The 18,833-nt window shown below is 50.5% G+C and overlaps 5 protein-coding genes and 1 long non-coding RNA gene across 7 annotated transcripts; 2 read left to right on the forward strand and 4 right to left on the reverse strand.

Annotated features, from left to right (window-relative positions):
* Positions 1-177: 177 nt before the first annotated feature.
* LOC120672156 lies at positions 178-1,058 on the reverse strand. Its single transcript, XR_005673974.1, has 2 exons — positions 823-1,058; positions 178-732 (listed from the first exon to the last, which is right to left on the reverse strand). It is a non-coding gene; the product is annotated as an uncharacterized LOC120672156 (long non-coding RNA).
* A 70-nt stretch (positions 1,059-1,128) lies between these two features.
* On the reverse strand, positions 1,129-2,876 carry LOC120672155. The gene has a single exon (XM_039952449.1). It carries the CDS (start codon positions 2,586-2,588, stop codon positions 1,419-1,421), a length of 1,170 nt encoding a protein of 389 aa, XP_039808383.1. The 5' UTR covers positions 2,589-2,876; the 3' UTR covers positions 1,129-1,418.
* An 891-nt stretch (positions 2,877-3,767) lies between these two features.
* On the forward strand, positions 3,768-8,114 carry LOC120676248 (sorting and assembly machinery component 50 homolog A-like). Its single transcript, XM_039957481.1, has 4 exons — positions 3,768-4,340; positions 5,759-6,241; positions 7,081-7,596; positions 7,700-8,114. The coding sequence occupies exons 1-4, from the start codon at positions 3,822-3,824 to the stop codon at positions 7,781-7,783; spliced, it is 1,602 nt and encodes a 533-aa protein (XP_039813415.1). The 5' UTR covers positions 3,768-3,821; the 3' UTR covers positions 7,784-8,114.
* Positions 8,115-8,198: 84 nt separating this feature from the next.
* Positions 8,199-10,953, reverse strand: LOC120676247 (probable metal-nicotianamine transporter YSL18). The gene is made up of 6 exons (XM_039957480.1): positions 10,620-10,953; positions 10,353-10,519; positions 10,157-10,254; positions 9,937-10,071; positions 9,618-9,807; positions 8,199-9,498 (listed from the first exon to the last, which is right to left on the reverse strand). Exons 1-6 carry the CDS (start codon positions 10,951-10,953, stop codon positions 8,386-8,388), a joined length of 2,037 nt encoding a protein of 678 aa, XP_039813414.1. The 3' UTR covers positions 8,199-8,385.
* A 521-nt stretch (positions 10,954-11,474) lies between these two features.
* On the reverse strand, positions 11,475-14,792 carry LOC120672576 (UPF0051 protein slr0074-like). Its single transcript, XM_039953065.1, has 2 exons — positions 13,227-14,792; positions 11,475-11,949 (listed from the first exon to the last, which is right to left on the reverse strand). Exons 1-2 carry the CDS (start codon positions 14,652-14,654, stop codon positions 11,731-11,733), a joined length of 1,647 nt encoding a protein of 548 aa, XP_039808999.1. The 5' UTR covers positions 14,655-14,792; the 3' UTR covers positions 11,475-11,730.
* Positions 14,793-15,223: 431 nt separating this feature from the next.
* On the forward strand, positions 15,224-18,721 carry LOC120672573 (internal alternative NAD(P)H-ubiquinone oxidoreductase A2, mitochondrial-like). 2 transcript variants are annotated; one of them, XM_039953062.1, is made up of 8 exons: positions 15,224-15,699; positions 16,534-16,750; positions 16,918-17,078; positions 17,162-17,227; positions 17,446-17,609; positions 17,757-17,871; positions 18,118-18,297; positions 18,383-18,721. In XM_039953062.1, the coding sequence occupies exons 1-8, from the start codon at positions 15,268-15,270 to the stop codon at positions 18,533-18,535; spliced, it is 1,488 nt and encodes a 495-aa protein (XP_039808996.1). In that variant the 5' UTR covers positions 15,224-15,267; the 3' UTR covers positions 18,536-18,721. The 2 variants fall into 2 exon arrangements, with proteins under 2 accessions (XP_039808996.1, XP_039808997.1); XM_039953063.1 differs by lacking the exon at positions 18,383-18,721 and having other exon boundaries at positions 15,228-15,699; positions 17,944-18,193.
* The last annotated feature ends 112 nt before the right edge of the window (positions 18,722-18,833 follow it).

Genomic DNA, 18,833 nt, shown 5'->3' on the forward strand with positions numbered 1-18,833 from the left:
TAAAAAAGTTCCTGGAGGCAGTTGGATCCGCGCCGGATCGTGGCGAACGCAGGGGAAAAGGCTTCGAGGACAGATTCTAAAAACAGCGCTTAGTTTAATTTGAGCACTGGCCACTGGCCGTGAAGCAGGAGGACGTGCATCACATCTTGGAGCCGAGTTTAAAGTCTACCTGGTTTTTAAAAAAGTTTACAGTCTAGCAGCAGAATCAAAGACTCCAGTACAAACAACTGACTTTGAATCGAGATCAACGTTTGCAAACCGTTTTCTTTCAGACGCCTTCCACTAACAGTCATTGATTGTTATTTCCCAGCTCTCATGTTGAGCCGTATAACTTCCAGAATTATTATTAAATCTGAATACTAACACCAATACTCTGACACAAGAAATTAAGATGCGTCCAAGGGCTACAGGATAATTTACGTGCCTGTGATGGCATGGCAGTAGCGCGGCACAGGGGCACCAGGCAGCTCGTCGCGAGGCCGCCGCTCGGGCGCCGCTCGCCGCTCGTCGAGAGGCCGACGAGGCAATCGCCGCGCCGGCCAGGCCCCGTCTAGTTGCAGTTCGCCAACTGGCACTGGCAGTGGGGCAGCAGGCGCCCCCACGTCCAGTTGCAGCGGCCGTCCTCGTGGCCGTGATCCTTGCAGGTCATCTGGCAGTCGTCGGTGACGCAGATCGGGTGGTGGTCGTCGTCCTTCCAGCAGTGGTCGCCCTGCGCCGTCGACACCGCCGCGCCTGCGAGCGAAAGAGATCTCACATGCATGAAAAACCCGAGCTCATCGTCACCTTCAAGCGCACCGATCGAGCGTGGAGGCGAGGGCTCACCGCCGGCGACGACGAGGAGCACCAGGAGGGCACGGCACAGGGTGGCCTTCCTCCAAGCCTCCATTGGCGCGGAAACAAGGGAAGGGGACGTGCTCGAGGAACGTAGCGGCTAAGCTTGGCAATGGCAGATTCTATTTTGTTGGCGTGGACTGTAGATAGTATTAGTGCTCCATAAATGCAGAGGTCGTGAGGCGCAGAGAGAATATAGGCGCTCAAAGAAACCGAAGGTCAAGCGGGTAAACCGCTGCTTTCAATCTAAACAACACTAGGGGCAATGGCACAAGTCTGACACCAGAGAAAATTCCCTACAAGGGGCAATGTCGTTGTAGCCTTCATACTGCTAAATAGATTATACACATTGACAATAGTTTCAGAAAACAAAATCTACTTTCAATCGTCTAACAAGTACAAGACCAGTTCATACAGCAAACATTGCCGTGCACTATGCTGGGTACAGGCTACAACGACAGTTCCTTCACACGATTACCACGAAACAGTATGACGATTATCATTAGACATTTATTCTAGCTGTCAGGAGATCAGAGCATCGAACTTGCGCACATATGTGTGCAGAGAATTGCTACTGTCAAGGCGCATCAGTTCCTGTTAGCCTTCATCAGCTGCGTCAGCTTGGCGGGCGTCGCCGGCGTTGATGGGAAACCGTCGTGCAGCGTGCCGCTCCTCCTCGCGCTGCTAACCCTCGGGCTGCCGCTGTCCGCTCCGAGCCCGATGGAGAGCTTGCTCAGAGCCTTCCGGGCATCGGTGCAGTACTTCTTGCTCGTGTCGAGCAGCGACGACACGCCCCATCGGCGGCTCTGCTGCACGTCCTCACGGCCCCTCTTCTTCTCGCCACGCGGCTGCCGCGAGTCGCCGCCGGTGGCTTCGTTACCTTCCTTTATGACGTCGCCTAGTGTGGTGGTGGTGGTGGTAATCCTGCGGCTGTGGGCACGCGGTGAAGGCGCGTCGGCTCCGGGGCGAGGGCGAGGCGTCGCCGTCGCGTGCTGCGCCGCCGGCGCGAGGCTCCCCCTGAACCCGCACACCGCCGGCTTTGCGCTCCAGGGGAAGAACACCATGAGCCCGCAGGCTCTTGGGGTCATCTCCTCGGCCTCCGCGTCCATCCTGATCCGCTGCATCAGCTGCATGGGGACGTTGTCGCTGAGCAGCCTAGGCGTCCGCCGGCGGTCCTCGTCGTCGTGGCCGCGGCGCGTGCTGCCCCGACGCGGCTGCCTCGGATGCCTGCCCGAGGCCGAGAAGTCGGCGGCTTCCGTGGCAGGGTGGCGGGACCGGTCCTTAACGAAGCTCGTGGCGCGGCCGACGAAGATGTCCTCGAAGCGCTTGGACGTGACCCGGTCGAAGGAGCCGGTCCGCTCGGGCGAGGAGATCCTGTCCAGCGCGTCGGAGAAGGACCTGTCGTCGTCGTCGTCGTCGCTGCTCGCCTCGCTCGTGTTGCCGTAGTAGCTGTTCCTGGCGAGGCACGGCTGCGGGCGACCGGGCGGCGGCCTCGGGGGCGGCAGCGCCGCCGGCGCCTTCTTGTCCGTGTCTCTGCCGCCGTTATTCTTGGGCACGCCCGGGGAGCTCTCCCAGGAGAACGGCACCTGCGTCCGTAGCGGCGACGCCCCGCGGCGGCAGCGCGGGCGGGCCGCGTCGACCGAGGCGCACGACCGCCGCGGCGTGGGGAGCGGCGAGTCGAGCAGCGGCGGCGGCTGCCCGCCGGCATTGCACTCCCTCTCCGCGGCGCGCTTGGTGATGATACTGATATGATCCATGGAGCACGACGCGAGTCAGAGGCAGAGCAGAACTGTAGCTACTGTGCGCGACCATGCATCGCCGCCGGCATACTGCGTGGGGGCCGGGCCGGGGACGTTTAAGAGTGCACGCGAAGGCTGCAGCGAAGCCGTTGAGCCGGTGCCCGGTGCCGCCGACGCAATGCTTTCCCGCGAAAAGTTGCAGCAGCGGCGGTTGAGCTGTAGCGTCGAGTATGGTGGCGTGTCAGAGCTTCTTTGCTCGCTCCCGTGAGTGTGCTCGAGAGCTTCTTAATGGCGGAGGTTGCCGAAAGGAAGGAGACGATCGTGCCCAAAAGAAAATCGAGAGGATCCCAGAGGGAGGTTTTCTCGTTTCTGTGCAACTAGCTCGCAGTAAAGCGCGGGAGTCATCTGCTCGGTGCCGAGGGCAAAGGCCGCACTGTTCAGTGACGTTGCGAATACAAGGCCTCCGGCGTACTCCGGAGTGCATACTAGGATAAGATCGTTAATTAGAAGATCATTTCATGAAAGTTTGTGGAATCACATCATTCCTCGCTAGTATTACATTTAACCATTTGCTTGTGATATTTGAACTTTAGATGACTTTGTGGTGTTTAAACTTTCACTTTGAAATTTATGGTAAGAGCATCTGCAACAGATTACTCGTACCTCTCTCCAATACAAAAAAATCTACCATTTTGGTAATATGAGGTGTTCCAACAGATTACTAATTCGAGCATTATTTTGGTGATGGCCAAAACACACCTCCCTCTTACTCAAATATAGAGGGTTATTTTCTCCACCATATCCTTTGAGTAATCTGCTACAGCACTGGATACAAAAATGTAAAAAGAATTATTGGTGATGGAGAGAGAAAAGAAATAAGTAATATGTTGGAATGCTCTAACTTTGAATTCCAACTTTTGAAATTTTACCTAGAATCCTAAATGAGCTTTCCAAAAAAATTTAAAAAAAGCGATGAACGACGAATCGACGATTCATAAAGATTCTATGAATTTTGAGAGGAAGTCTCACTTTGATTTTGTGCTCTGACCGGCCAGGCGTGATCCAAAATTTGGGCTAGGCTTGGGCTGTAGTTTCTCCAATAGCGGAGGCCCATAATGAAATGCACATGGGCCGTATAAAGCAACAAAGGACCCTCAAATTCCATCCAACTGGCGAAGGATTCCCTTCGCACAATCACACTGCTCCCGTCCGGCTTCCCTCAAACCCCAAGCACCAAACCCTGCACCCGACATGGCGATCGCGGCAGATTCTACCGCCGATCAAGCACCAAACCCTGCACCCGACAAGGCCGTGGGCGAATCCGTGAATGCACCCACGCACCCTGACCTCGGGGAACCCAATGCTGAAGCTGTTGACGAGGAGTATGAAGAGGAGGAGGAGGAGCTGGACGGGCCGGCGGCGGAAGCGGCGGAGAGGGAGAAAATTGAGGCGGTGTTCCGGCGGCTGTCGGACGCCCCTGTTGGCATCCGCGTCCACGACGTCATCATCGAGGGCAACACCAAGACCCGTGACGCGCTCATAGAGGCGGAAATTGTGGACCTCATCCGCTCTGCCGTCACCGTGCAGGACCTGGTGCGCGCCGCCAGCATCGCCAACGCGCGCCTCAGGGGCCTCGAAGTGTTCGATTCCGTCCATGTCACCCTGGATGCTGGCCCTCCCGAGCTGCTCGGCACCACTAACGTCCGTATCGAAGTCGTGGAGGCGGCGAATCCCATCCATGGAAGCGTCGGCTTCTTCTCCAAACCGGAGGTGAGTGAGCACTGAGCACTCGGAATTGTTCAAATGATTATTCACCGCACAAGGGTAGACACTGAGAATTGAACGAGATGAAGCGCATTGCACTATGTTTAGAGTTTTTTTTTTTGAAGTAAAAGGCAAGAGGTCTACCGCTCAATTAAGATGATAGAAAAAAATATGCACAAGAAAGGTTATCCCAATAAAATGCCAAAAGACTTATGAAGGCTAACCAACCCACGGGACGCAGTTGTGCACAAACACAACACACTGTCATATGTTATCATTGCTGACAAACTTCCGAAGGTTTTGTTTGTATTATGTTGTTTACCTATAAAGTAATTGTGGACATTCCAGTGTTCACCTAACGCTAACTGCAACAGTCACTCACCCATTTTTTAGCCAATTAGCTGGACAAAACGGCCCATTAGTCAGATTAAATGACTATTAAGGGCTCTAGCCTCTACGAAAACACGAGTGGCCATCGTGTAGTGAACTAATTATACGCTGTGCAGTGTGCAGTCAGCATAAATGGACGTTTAGGCAAACAATGTGAGATTCACTGGCATACTATTCTTGAAATACGCAAATTGTATGCTTAGCTCAGTTCTTCAGTTTTGATGTATTGGATATATAAATTATAGAAAATTAAAAATTTTAAATCCCAGGTATGCTGTGATTTGGATTTTGTACTATGTCTATTCTTCAGTAATTGCTGGTGTACATTTTTCCATGATTACTAATTTACTATGTGGTGGTGCCCAGCTATTTATGTACTGTTCCTATTGAAGGTAATGAGTTCTAGTTTAGCAAAAAAAACTTTTGGAAGGCTTTTGTTGTGTTTGATTAGAGCATCGAGGTCATTGTGATAATATGATGTAAAATATTTGGAAAACATTACGTTATCGAAAAGTCAAACCTGTTTTCCTGATTCATGTTGTTTCTGCAGCGCTTGATTTGTCAATTGATAATCACAGTGTAGTTTTAAGAAATAAGAAATATACAAACAGTAGTTTGTGTGCAATTCAAGTTTATGATGTATACCCATGGTATTTAAGTTACAGAATTAACCGCTCAATGGTGATTCCAAACAGGGTTTTATGATCGATCTGAGTTGATGACTTGATGGATTTAAACTGTTTCTGTATATTCATCATTCATGTAGAAAGATTTACCTTTCTCTTACAAAAGTAGGATTATATTTGTTCTATCCTTTAGCAATAAATCTTGCAGTTAAGTTGCTTACTGCATATTACTCTTCACGGAATATCAACCTTATGGTTTAAATTGTAGGCATTTTAAAGGAGAACCAAATAACCTGATAAGCATAATTCCCTCCTGAACTCTGTACATAACAGCAATAGCTGGCATTCTTGTACCATTGGTAACCTAATACCTGCAGGTTTTATTGAATGGATTTATTTTATGTTTAGGCAAAGTCATGGTCAGTTGAAGGTTCTCTCAGACTGAAGAACATATTTGGTTATGGTGACATCTGGAAAGCTTCGGGAGCATATGGGTGGGACCAGTCATCAGAGATAGGTTTTGGAGTGTCCTTGCCCAGATTTAGATCAATACCAATTCCCTTAACAGCTCGGGCATCATTGTTGTCTCATGATTGGCTGGAATTCTCATCATACAAGGAGCGTCTGCTTGGCCTATCCTTTGGTTTGCTTTCGACCATGCACCATCACTTATCTTATAAGCTGACTTGGCGTACCTTAACTGATCCTTCACAAATGGCATCAAAATTCATAAGAAAGCAGTTAGGACATAACCTTCTTTCTGCAATGAAGTATACATATACAATTGATCAAAGGGATTCTCGTCTCAGGCCAACCAAAGGATATGCATTTGTCTCGACATCGCAAGTTAGTGGTCTATGGGGCAGCAAAGGATTGAGATTCTTCCGCCAGGTTCTTCCCCAACCAGCCTCTTCTATTTAGTTTTCTATGCAAAGTTTGTCTCATCTTTCCTTATTGCATCCTTGCTTTTAGTTTGATGAATATAAGTTGGTCCAGTTTGTTTCTATACTGCTGCTAGTGAGCTGCCTGAGAAATAAAGCATGAAGCGGCAACTCGAGGCATGAAGTTTGCACTTGCATACCAGTATTACTGTTTGGTCAGACTGCATTCTTAGATCAAAGTATCCAAGTTTTTTATACAGACTCATATCACAGTGGATTAGTACTTAGTCTGCAAAAGCATATGGAAAGTGATTCGCAGAAGAGCCAGAGGTATAAAATTTAATGGGTTTTAGTCGGTACTGACAATGCAGAATTTTAATTAGCTATAATACCCAATACTCCTTTTATTCTGAAGTGAACCTTTTGTGTGATGGTGGGCATCCTTAAATTTATGGGCCCCATATCCCAACAGAGCATTTTCTTAGCAGTTAGTACTGATCCTAGTACACTTCTAGTTTAGTTTTGGTTTCTTAACAACTGATCCAATTTTGAGCAGTGCCCATGATTATTTTTACTTCACTTAATCTACTATTTCTATTTTTTAATGAATCATGCATGCTTCTATGATGTAGCTAAAGGTTTCTCTATGGAAAAGGTACATTCCCATTTCAACTGTATATATGCAATAGAACAAAGGTTAAAGTTTCCTAACAAGATCTAGGGGTCTAAATCATGAATGGTTACTGGCAGTTCAGATGATGTGTGTGCTAGTATCTAATTATTGGTCATGTTGCGCTGTGCACTGTTAAACATTGTCAACTGAAATCCCTTTTTTTTCCCTTTACCCAGGAGTTCGATATTCGTGGAGCTGTTCCGTTCGGCTTTTACAATGCTGCCCTAAATGCTGGCATATCAGCAGGGGTGGTATTACCATTGGGAAGGGGGTTTTGGGGATCACCTTCATCTGTACCCGATAGATTTTTCCTGGGAGGTCATTCTTCTCCAGTATGCAGCCTTGGTGGCTTAACTTCTCCATTGGGTTTCAAAACAAGAGGAATTGGCCCTACAGAAGTACGGAGATTTGTTCCAAGTGAATCTGTTATGGATGATTCTTCAGACTCTCCAGGACAGGATTATTTGGGAGGTGATTTCGTGGTCTCTGCATTTGCTGATCTATCATTTGACTTGCCTTTAAAGTTATTCAGGGATGCTGGCATACATGGCCATGCATTCCTAACTGCTGGAAATCTCGCCAAGTTGTCGGAGAGTGAGTTCAGGACTTTCTCATTTTCTGAGTTTGGGCGCACATTTAGGAGCTCAGCTGGTGTTGGTATCATCTTACCCACTAAGCTTTTCCGGGTGGAGGTATGTATGTTTTTAGTTCTTATTGAAATTTCATATATAAATGAGCATGGATGCATATTTTGTGGTGGCGACTGATCCATTCTGTTGATCTTCCCATGTCCAGGTAAACTACTGTTGTATTTTGAAACAATTTGAGCACGATCGTGGGAAGACTGGGATCCAGTTCAGCTTCTCGTCGCCAATGTAGTATAAATGTGTTTCTGCAGCTGCTTATCCCTCTGCCCAGGAATGTCCTGCCTGGTTGCGATGAACCATTTTCATTTTCTGTTTTGTCTCACTGAAACATCTTTTTTAAGAAGTAGGAGTCCAGCAAATCCACCATCAGATGATTTGGTCTACGCTGGTCCTTGAGCATTAGAACCAGAAGAGGTAACACTCTTATCAGTCTCGTTCTTGAGCATTAGAACCAGAAAGAGGTAACATGATAACGGGTATTGCCTCATGCTCAATAGAACAATACGGATATGTAGTATGTTGGTGTCTCTTGAATCTGTCATATGATTCATTTCTTGACGTCTTGATTGTGTTTGATCACTTGGATTTATTGGTATCTATCATCCAAGTTGGACCACTACAACTATCAGATTAATAATACAAAACTGATGTTGCTGATTCCTTTGCAATATAAGTAGTAGTTTACAAGGTTAGCTTTAGCTGTTCAAAAATCACAATAAACTCGATCTTGTCACTCTACATAAAACGAGCAGATCTTCACCTCACAGGCTACAACTACAACCTGACAGCAGGAATGAATGTACAGGCCAAGCAGCGTGCATGTCGAGAGTGCGTTCATCGGGATGCCTTGCTCATATATTCCTCCAGCATCTTGTTCTGCACTCTGCTGATGAACTTGACGCACATGGGCGGCGTCACGTCGTACCTGGCGAGCAGCGCGTAGGGGATGGAGAAGAGCCCGTCCCCGCAGATGAGCCCCGACGCGAACACCGGCGCGAACACCTGCGCGCCCTCCTTGTCCGCCCTGCTCCACGCGAACAGGATCAGGCTCCCCACGCACATGTCGATGGACACGGCCGGCACCAGCAGGAACGAGACGGCCATGCCGGTCACGCTCGGGATGTAGTGCTGCGCTGGCCACCTGTTGTGCGCCGCCAGCTCCCGGACGGCGCTCACCGCCAGCGCCAGCCCGAAGAAGGCGACGCAGATGGCGAGGCAGTGCTTGGGCAGCTCGTGGTCGCCGGCGCCCAGCACGGCGATGGCGCGGTACACCTTGGCCAGCGGCGCCTCGTACCCCTTGTTGGGGCTCGACTCGTAGAAGTGGTGGAAGACGTTGAAGACGACGGGGTTGACGACGCAGCCCAGCGCGGTGCCGATCACCTGGCTCACGAACGTGGCGCGCGGCGAGGTCAGCGTGAGGTACCCCGTCTTGAAGTCGGACATGAAGTCGGAGGCCGTGGACACCACCGACGACACCACGCCGCAGATGACGAGGCTCCCCACGATCCCGCCGTTGCTGGCGCCGATCCACGACGCGAACAGGAGGATCACCAGCTTGTTGTACTGCGCCGAGAAGTTGGTCTCGGCGATGCCCGTGCCGTAGGCGTTGCAGAAGGCCAGGAGCGGCGCGAGCGCGTACGCCGCCGCCACGTGGTAGAACCGCACCTGCCTGTAGATGAGCGGGACGGCGGCGGACGACAGCACCGCCAGCACGACGTAGCCGCCGATGGCGAAGGTGCTGGGGATGTGTTCCCTCAGGAACACCTGCGTCCGGCGGCGGTCGTCGAAGCTGAGCACCGGCCGCGGCATGGAGTCCACGTCGGAGAAGGACCTCATCGTCTCCGCCGCCGCCACCTGGTGATGGCGCATGGTGTGTGCGGTCCGCAGCGAGATCACGATAAGCTGCAGGATGCCGTCGCCGAGGATCATGGCTATGGCGCCAAACACCTGCGCGCGCGACCACAGCACAGGGAAATGAAGACGCGATAGATCTGAATCTGATGCCACCATTTTCTTTTCTTGGTTACCAATCACGCCCACGCATGGTTCTGAGTGGCAGTTGTTACCTTGTAGCCGCTGAGGCCCTTGAGACTGGTCTCCTGGAGATTGGCGTCGTACCATTGGCCTTTTTTGCCTAGGAGGTATGGCCACATGAACCCCCAGGAGATGATGGACCCGACGAGCATCGAGATGTTGATCAGGTAGGGGCTGATCATGCCCACGCCGACGTAGGTTCCGTTCATGTTGATGTAGAATCTGCAGGCGCCGGGCGGAAAACAATGCTGTCACTATTGTACTAAATGGATGGCAACTTAATTAACTTGCATTGATGGAATGTGATGTGCAGATGGATTTCGTAACCCGATTCACAGATCCTTAATTTACCCGCGGTTGAAGGCGGTGAGCCCGAACGTCGGGAAGGCGGTGAAGCCGCATCTGGGTCCTCCGGTGTAGAACCACTGGAAGATGGACCAGAGCAAGCTGCCCACGCAGGACTGGACTACGAGCGTCACCTGCTTCCTGTGATCAGAAGAAGCGCATGTCCATCAGCTCCTCGAGTTCACAGACCCTGTGTCATCAAACCTGAAATTGGTGCGCTGCTCACTTGGCCTGCACGACACCATGGGGGCTGTGGAAACTGTTGATGAGGTGCGCCGTGGCCGAGCCGCTCGGGAACGTCAGCCGGTGCCGGATGATCATGGTCTGTTCGCCGGCCGGGCCGGTGTGGTTAGCGTCGATGGATGCCCCGTCGTTTGATGCGTGATGATGGTTGATCTATCGGTCAGAGCTAGCGTGCGTACCTTCCTCATGGGGACGATGACGAGGAGGCCGACGAAGCTGACGAGGAAGAAGAAGGCCATCGTCCGGCCGAGCGTCGGCTCGCTGATGTTGGATCCGGGGACGTTGGCGGTGGACGTCTTGTCCGCCGTCTTCCGGTCCATCCCGAGCAGGTACGACCCGGACCCGCCTGACCACACCCAGCGCACAAAGGACAGGATAGAACGCTCGCCGGCGACGGCGACATATTCACGAGAACACGGGAGGAGACCCCGACCGGGGTCGCGTACCGCTGTATGTCATGCTGGCGCAGGCGACGACGCAGGTCTGGACGACGGCGTTCTCCTGGCGGGTGAAGGGGCGGTGCGGCACGCCGGTCTGGCCGAGCAGGCCCGTCCACGCCTTGAGGAGGAAGAAGCCCAGCAGCGCCGCGAAGATGTTGAGCGAGGGGATGATCCCCGACGTGAACACCAGGTTCATCATGACGCCGCTGAGCGCCACGCCCAGCGCCAGGCTCACCGCCACGGCGCGCGCCGTCACCTGCTCCGGCCACGGCGGGATGGGCTTCACCTCGAACACGCGCTCCGTCGACGGGCTCTCCCGCGGGTCGCCGATCGACTCCATCCTCCTGCTCCCGCTCCGCGTCGCCTCGCTCCCGGATGGTCGGTGCGAGTGGGTGACGGCCAATGCATATGCATGTAGGTTCGACGGCCGGGCAGCTCCCGCGGTCGATTGAAGGCCAGGGAAAGAATGAGAGGCCGATCGGTCGCGTGCTTTAGGCTTGGGCGCTTACTATTATTAACGACCTAGCTAATGCGGCGTGTCGTGTCGCAATGGTGAAAGAAATGGTAATCTCGCCGCTAAGCGCTGCTGTACTGCCGTGAAAATAAATGGCAACCGCGCACCACTTACCCCATCTGCTTTTGGCATCTGATAACAAAAATGGAAACAGCATCGTGGCTGTACATGTACCTCGAGAGTTTCAGTGAGGTTAGGTGTCACGACTCGTCGTTTTCACGAACCAAATGACATCGCCACGAACCAAACGCTGGTCATTGTTTCCGTTGGCACAAATGGCCTCCCTACAGGGAAAAGAATTGAACCAGGAATGATGCACGGTACGAGTCAGGTGCACCAACAGAGGATAGTTTCAATTACACCAACACGAAAGCTTCCATTTCTTGTATAGGCGAGCCAACAAGAGCTCGCTTACAGCAGTTGCAAAAATGGGTGAACAGAAGAGAAGCAGCCACAACTGCTACCTTAACGTCAACATTCAGTATTACTACAAGCTAGGAAATGTCCGTTTATCATGCACTTTATTCTTCTCGTACTGCTGTACACATGGATTTTCTTTGGTTATGATGCGGTATTTCACAGGAGTCATGCTGAACTGACAAATTAGCCAACCGAGCCCTCGAGTTTCAGGTTCATGAGTGCGTCCACCTCCTGCGCGAACTCGAGGGGAAGGTGCTCGAAAACAGATCGGCAGAATCCACCAATCATGGCGGCAACAGCCTTTTCATGGTCTACCCCTCTTTGCTGGAAATAAAACAGCTGGTCCTCTCCGATTTTGGAAGTGCTTGCCTCATGCTCCACACGGCCACTGGTGCAACCAACCTGTTACAAGCAAGGTGTTGTCAAATCCCTACGGTACAAGAGGGGAAACATATAATGTTATGTTCAGCATGAATTTGCAGTATGTGCTTGGAAAAAATTCAAGGAGCTTTAGGATAATTCATGTGATGAGCATCCAGTTTAATATGTCCAGATAACTTGCATTCATAATCAAATTGAATTCAATATGTTCCCCCATGCATCACAAATTCGCAAGATTATGAAAGAGAGCACGTGCATTTGCTTCAACTTTTCTAGAGCACTAGTCTCCTAACATTGTTCCTGAATTGTAATTGCATTTTCCAAAATCCACATTTAGAGCGACAGCGCTAAGATACTATAATTAAAATTGGCACTACAAAACTAATGACTGAATGGTTGCATATCAAATATTGAAGTGGATATGTTTGATATATGCTGACTATGAACTCATGGATTTCACCGGCTAGCTACGTACTTACTGAGAACTACCCGCTTCACGATTATGACCACATCTGGTAAATTTCACCGGCTAGCTAAGTGCTAAGACAAAACTACAAACTTCAGATTGTGACCAAAACAAGTATCTGATACTGCATCAATAGCTAGGAAGTCAAATAAAAGACAACTCATCTTTCCTTGCTATTTCCACATAAAAGACCTGCTAATGGATAATCCTATTGTATTACTTGCCACAAACTATACTACTGCAGCACACAAATACAATCCCTACTTTTCTAGATTCATATGGAAATTTGCGCCATTTCTCCCTTCAGGGAATTAAGAATTGGGAAGCAAGAAGAGAGTATGTTATATAACATTATAATATCAGATCAACTTTCCTGTAATAAATTTAATTATCCAGCTATTATATCAAAGAAACTTTTATGTTTCTCCATAAATGAATACAATAATTTATAACTTTTCTTTCTTTCCTTACTACTGCAAGAATTTATAAGACTTGATCAAACGTAAAGGATCATCACAGAAGCAAGACAGCATTAATTATGCCATGTATTTCAACAACAGAATCGTAGTAGAAATATTGTTGAATCAAGTTAGTCCATCCTAAGGGGATTCATATGGTACCGTCAATTTAATCAAATTAACAGTTTTTCCTACACCATGTTTCAAGGGGCAATTTTGCAGAGTCTATCTGTCTATGTGCTTCCCGAGTTATGCAAGGATGATTTACATGTTGAATAATGGAGCATTAAAAGCTTGCCATATCAGTATCTCTGAATCTGACACACCAATTGAACCTTATACTGCAAACCAAGCAGAGAGGAAGAGTCTGTTACCTGAATGGTGGGATAGGTATTCGCAGCAGCATTATCGCCAATCAGCAATGAATCACATTGTGAAGAATTATAAGCATTCTCTGCACCAGAATTCATCTGAACCAGGCCTCGGTAGCAATTTCTTGACTTCCCTGCAGAGATGCCCTTGGATATAATCCTGCTGCGTGAATTCTTACCCTTGTGGATCATTTTCGTCCCTGTGTCTGCTTGTTGGCAATCCTTTGTAAGAGCCACCGAGTAGAACTCGCCAACAGAGTCATCCCCAACAAGCTCCACACTTGGGTACTTCCATGTGATAGCGGATCCCGTCTCAACCTGTGTCCAAGAGATCTTGGAACCACGCCCCTTGCAGCGTCCCCTCTTCGTCACAAAATTATAAATGCCTCCTTTCCCCTCCTCATCACCAGAGTACCAATTCTGCACGGTGGAGTACTTAATCTCCGCCCCCTCCTCACACACAAGCTCCACAACCGCAGCATGGAGCTGATTCGAATCGTATGCCGGTGCAGTACAGCCTTCCAAATAGCTAACCGTGCTCCTCTCATCGGCCACAATCAGCGTCCTCTCAAACTGCCCGGTCTCCTTGTCGTTGATCCTGAAGTAGGTTGAGATTTCCATGGGGCAGACGGTGTCCTTGGGCACGTAGCAGAAGGACCCATCGCTGAAGACCGCGGAATTGAGGGCGGCATAGTAGTTGTCGCCCGGCGGCACGATGCTGCCGAGGTAACGCCTAACAAGGTCCGGGTACTCGCGGATGGCCTCGGAGATGGAGCAGAAGATGACGCCCTTGGCCATGAGCTCCTTGCGGTGGGTTGTGGCGATGGAGGTGGAGTCGATGACGGCGTCGACGGCGACGTTCTTCTTGTCGACGACGTTGGCGAGGCGCTTCTGCTCGGTGAGCGGGATGCCGAGGCGGTCGAAGGTCTTGAGCAGCTCCGGGTCGATCTCATCGAGGCTGTTGAGCTTGGGCTTGGTCTTGGGCGCGGAGTAGAAGCAGATGGATTGCAGGTCAACGGGCGCGTACTCGTTGTCGCTCCAGGTGGGCTCGACCATGGTGAGGAAGCGGCGGTAGGCGGCGAGGCGGAAGTCGAGCATCCACGCGGGCTCCGCCTTGAGCTCCGAGATGCGGCGGACGGTGGCCTCCGAGAGCCCCTTGGGGATGGAGAAGGACTCGAAGTCGGAGACGAACCCGTACTTGTACTCCCGCTTCAGCAGCTTCTGCAGCGCGTCCGCCTCGTCCTTCGCCGCGGCGGGCTGGGACGACGACGGGGACGGCTTCTGCGGGCCCGTCTGCACGGCCACCACCGAGAGGCGGCCGCGCCGGCGCACGCTGGCGCGGCGCCCGGGGCCATAGGACGCGTGCCCCACCCCGATCCTGGCGGTTAGGGCGCACGGCGCGAGGAGGGAGGTGGAGGAGGCGGCGGCCATGGTGCGGCGGCCGGGAGCGGGGGCGGGGCGAGGCGAGGCGAGGCGAAATGGATGGGCCGAAGACGGGGAGGAAGAGAGAGACCGGGGGAGCCGGGACAACCAGGGGTTGTTGAGCGGGTGGAGCCGTGGAACGGGCGCACGGTGCGCGCACGCGTGGGCGGGGCGCGTGGGAGGCCGGCGTTGGTGGGCGCGGTCCGGGCAGGGGGTCCGCGGGTGGGCGCGGGGTCGTGTGGCGGCCGAGGGGCAGGGAGGGGCACGGCACCGGATCCGGATGTGGTGGTTCGCGACGCGTGGCGGCGGCGTCCGGAGGAAATTCGCCGAGATTCCGGGGATGGGCTCTCGCCCATTTCTATCCAACCGCAAGCGCCGCGGCGGCGAAAGCGGCCTCGGGCTCGGCTTGGGCCCGGCTGGATCTAGAACGGATCAGAGCCGTCAAAAGGTGATCGGTTCGAGCCGCCCGGCCCTCCCCGATCTCAGGCCTGCGGCTGCGGATCGAACGGGACCGGCCGCCGGCCCACCCGACAGCCGCCGTTCAACGCCCAACCGAATGCGCTCGTTAAAGCCGCCTCACTTCTCGCTGTGGCCATCACCGCTTCATCACCTCGCGACAGCCATGGCCGCCGCCTCCCTGCTCCGCTCGCTCACCCGACACGCGCGCGGCGCTTCCGCTTACCACCACCACCACCAAACTTGGGCGCCCTTCTCCACCGCGGCGGCGGCGGGTGCGCGGGATGAGGCGAGGAAGGGGTTCCCTGGGCTGGGGCCGACGGTGAAGGGGGAGAAGGCGAGGGTGGTGGTGCTGGGGACCGGCTGGGCGGGGTCGCGCCTCCTCAAGGACCTCGACACGAGCGGCTACGACGTCGTCTGCGTCGCCCCGCGCAACCACATGGTGTTCACGCCGCTGCTCGCCTCCACCTGCGTCGGCACGCTCGAGTTCCGCTCCGTCGCCGAGCCCGTCGCGCGCATCCAGCCCGCCGTGTCCAAGTCGCCGGGCTCCTTCTTCCTCCTCGCCCGCTGCACCGGCGTCAACCCCGACGCCCACACGGTGAGATCCCCCGATTCTGGGTTGGTGTGTGTCCCTCGATCCTACCAGGCGGTGTTTACTTTCACACACGCGTGTGTTCCCGGATTCTCGGACAAATTCCCCAAGTGCATTTATGCTAGTCTTGTGCGTAATTGCTTTTGACCTTTTCAGGAGATAGGTGATTGAGATGTCCGGGGTTGGTTGGGCAGAGAAAAAGGAGGAATCTCATCTATACCATGATCCACCTACCATGCTTTGCAGCTTAGCAGTCTGTAGCGAATGCGCGGTTGCTATGCTGCCTTTCGCCACAACATTTTTAGCTTTTAAGTGCAAAGTTCAAGATCGCCTTCTCACTCGTTAGTGTGGATCTTTGTATGTACCAAGCATTGGATCGATTGTTAAGTGTTAACCCTAAAACAATTATATGAGTATCAAAAATCGACAGTCTACATGCATACTGACTATCTGGTACGCATCGGGTCATACTGACCCACATTAGGCACCTGATCATTTTACTGGTTCTTGTGATGCCATTGATTAATATGTGCATAGCTTCTAATTCACTTGACAATCTTTGCTGGATCAAAGAGTCAATGCCATCAAAGATCTGATGTGTAACCTAAAGAATCCCTGCTGGTACTATGTGGCTAGGTGCTTCAGAATGATCAAAGTCAAGTAGACATGTACACGCTCAGCAAAAAAGAACAAAAAAGTTGTTTTATGGATATTTATATATGAAGAGTTATAGACTGCGTGTCGGTTAATGTGATGGATATTACATGAACTTTTCCTACCATCATTTATTTTTCTCTATGCCCCAGTTCTGTATATTTATTTGCCTCCCTTTGCATTTAGATTGATTGCGAGACAGTTACAGATGGTGAGAAAGATACATTGGGGCCAACGAAATTCAAGGTTGCTTATGACAAGCTGGTTTTTGCATGCGGAGCTGAGGCATTAACTTTTGGGATACGTGGTGTTACCGAACATGCAATCTTTCTACGGGAAGTTCACCATGCTCAAGAGATCCGCAGAAGGCTCCTTCTCAATCTGATGTTGTCTGACGTACCTGGTATGGGTGTCTTGTTCATTGGACATCTTATATGTGCTAATCAATTGAAATTTAGGATACAAGAATCTTTCAGATGGAAAAAAAAAGTTACCTTGCCTTCTCAAACTTAATGTTATCCACTTTATTATTGCTGGGCACTGATAGACCAAAGCTATGTGGCTAAACAGGACTTTCAGAGGAAGAAAAGCGCAGAATATTGCACTGTGTTGTTGTTGGAGGTGGTCCAACTGGGGTGGAATTTAGTGGTGAACTTAGTGATTTCATCATGCGAGATGTTAAACAACGTTATTCACATGTGAAGGATTATATCCATGTGACCCTAATTGAGGTTTGTGCTGTTGTTTTTCTTTGTTTACCTTTTAACTTTTAACTGGGAACTCACATATCAGCTAAGTTTTCCTTTCATTTCAGGCAAATGAGATATTGTCATCCTTTGATGTTCGCCTCAGGCAATATGCTACAAACCAATTAATTAAGGTTATGAATATCTTCTCAACATTTATTGTCATATCATTTTTGGCTTTAAAGCTTCAACAGGCCAAGATTTAGGAGAATCCTGTTTCCAAAGATTGCATGCTGAGAATCTCATAGCCATATATGGCTGTGATAAACCTAATAATGGATTGCATGTCGTTTTTCTAAATTATTTGTAAGTTGATAAATAACATTTTTGTGTGTTTATGCTTACCGACCAGTCGGGTGTTAGGCTTGTGCAAGGAATTGTTAAGGATGTACAACCTAACAAACTAATCCTTGACAACGGAGAGGAGGTTCCTTATGGTTTGCTAGTATGGTCTACCGGGGTTGGTCCATCACCATTTGTCAAGTCATTGCCATTTCCAAAGTCACCTTGTGGAAGGTATAATAAATTGGTATGATCATATATTGCCATCTTCCGTAGTTTTTGAGTGTGGCGATACATGCAGTGTGGGTGTAGGCATATGCTGATACGTCGCGCATCATGTTTTGTCCTAGGACCTTTTAACGGTTTTTTCAATGTTCGCAGGATTGGTGTTGATGAGTGGTTACGAGTTCCTTCTGTTCGTGATGTGTATGCTATTGGTGACTGCAGTGGATTTCTCGAAAGCACTGGCAAGGATGTTCTCCCAGCTCTTGCCCAGGTAGTTTCATGAACCATCTTGCTGCAAGCCAAGCTAGTCATAAAGCATGCCCATACAAAGTTCTTTCTATAGCGCCAGGTAAAACAGGGTGGAAAATGAAAAGGAAAGACAAAACAAACGGACCTGCATCAAAATTAACTGGCAGATATTTCTGTTCCTCTTTCACATTTCTATGACTTAATTATTCTCTTTCAGAAGAATTGCTATTAAGATAATTCCTTTTCCATTCCTCTTGTACTTAAGCAGGTTGCAGAACGGCAAGGAAAATACCTCGCCAGTTTGCTCAACCGTGCCATGAAAGCTGGTGGAGGGCATGCAAACTCTCAGGCCGAAGCTGATCCAGGGCCGCCCTTTGTGTACAAGCATCTAGGCAGCATGGCAACTGTTGGAAGATACAAAGCTCTCGTCGATCTGAGGCAAAGCAAGGTCGGGTGATATTCTCTATTTGCAGCCTCTAACAGTTCACTAGCTGCTCATGGGTTTACTGAAATGAATCTCTCTCAATGGGCAGGAATCGAAGGGGTTATCCCTTGCAGGATTTGTGAGTTTTTTGATCTGGCGCTCGGCGTACTTAACTCGTGTTGTTAGCTGGAGGAATAGGTTCTATGTGGCTATCAATTGGCTGACCACGCTGTTGTTTGGCCGGGACATAAGCCGTATCTAGAGTTCCTGTACTTTGATGTCTGTCCACTGTAAGTTCGATACAGTGTTATATAGCCCCCGGTCACTTGTTTTTCTCTCTTCATTTATCCACTTTTGTATTTATCCCTGTTGGTTGTCTACTTGTAAGTTCGGAAAGCATAATTCAAAGGTAAATCGTGAATAAATATGACGAAATCACAGTTACTCACGCGTCGTGAATGTATAATGCTTGCATACAATTTTGAGGAACATTCACTGGGTAAATTGATGATTTTGTTGGCAGTAAATAAGTTGAACCAGGAGGAAAAAACAATATTGGA

This window comes from Panicum virgatum, chromosome 5N, assembly GCF_016808335.1.
Source record: "Panicum virgatum strain AP13 chromosome 5N, P.virgatum_v5, whole genome shotgun sequence".
Taxonomy (NCBI): Eukaryota; Viridiplantae; Streptophyta; class Magnoliopsida; order Poales; family Poaceae; genus Panicum; species Panicum virgatum.

Coding starts and splice junctions, on each gene's coding strand:
- LOC120672155 (XM_039952449.1), bottom strand. CDS start 2,588: ATGGATCATATCAGTATCATCACCAAGCGCGCCGCGGAGAGGGAGTGC.
- LOC120676248 (XM_039957481.1), top strand. CDS start 3,822: ATGGCGATCGCGGCAGATTCTACCGCCGATCAAGCACCAAACCCTGCA. Junction 4,341..5,758: donor GCTTCTTCTCCAAACCGGAG/GTGAGTGAGCAC, acceptor TTTTATGTTTAG/GCAAAGTCATGGTCAGTTGA. Junction 6,242..7,080: donor GATTGAGATTCTTCCGCCAG/GTTCTTCCCCAA, acceptor CCCTTTACCCAG/GAGTTCGATATTCGTGGAGC.
- LOC120676247 (XM_039957480.1), bottom strand. CDS start 10,953: ATGGAGTCGATCGGCGACCCGCGGGAGAGCCCGTCGACGGAGCGCGTG. Junction 9,808..9,936: donor CTCACCGCCTTCAACCGCGG/GTAAATTAAGGA, acceptor CGGCGCCTGCAG/ATTCTACATCAACATGAACG. Junction 9,499..9,617: donor AGGGCCTCAGCGGCTACAAG/GTAACAACTGCC, acceptor TCGCGCGCGCAG/GTGTTTGGCGCCATAGCCAT.
- LOC120672576 (XM_039953065.1), bottom strand. CDS start 14,654: ATGGCCGCCGCCTCCTCCACCTCCCTCCTCGCGCCGTGCGCCCTAACC. Junction 11,950..13,226: donor ATACCTATCCCACCATTCAG/GTAACAGACTCT, acceptor TGCTTGTAACAG/GTTGGTTGCACCAGTGGCCG.
- LOC120672573 (XM_039953062.1), top strand. CDS start 15,268: ATGGCCGCCGCCTCCCTGCTCCGCTCGCTCACCCGACACGCGCGCGGC. Junction 15,700..16,533: donor TCAACCCCGACGCCCACACG/GTGAGATCCCCC, acceptor CTTTGCATTTAG/ATTGATTGCGAGACAGTTAC. Junction 18,298..18,382: donor TCGATCTGAGGCAAAGCAAG/GTCGGGTGATAT, acceptor CTCAATGGGCAG/GAATCGAAGGGGTTATCCCT.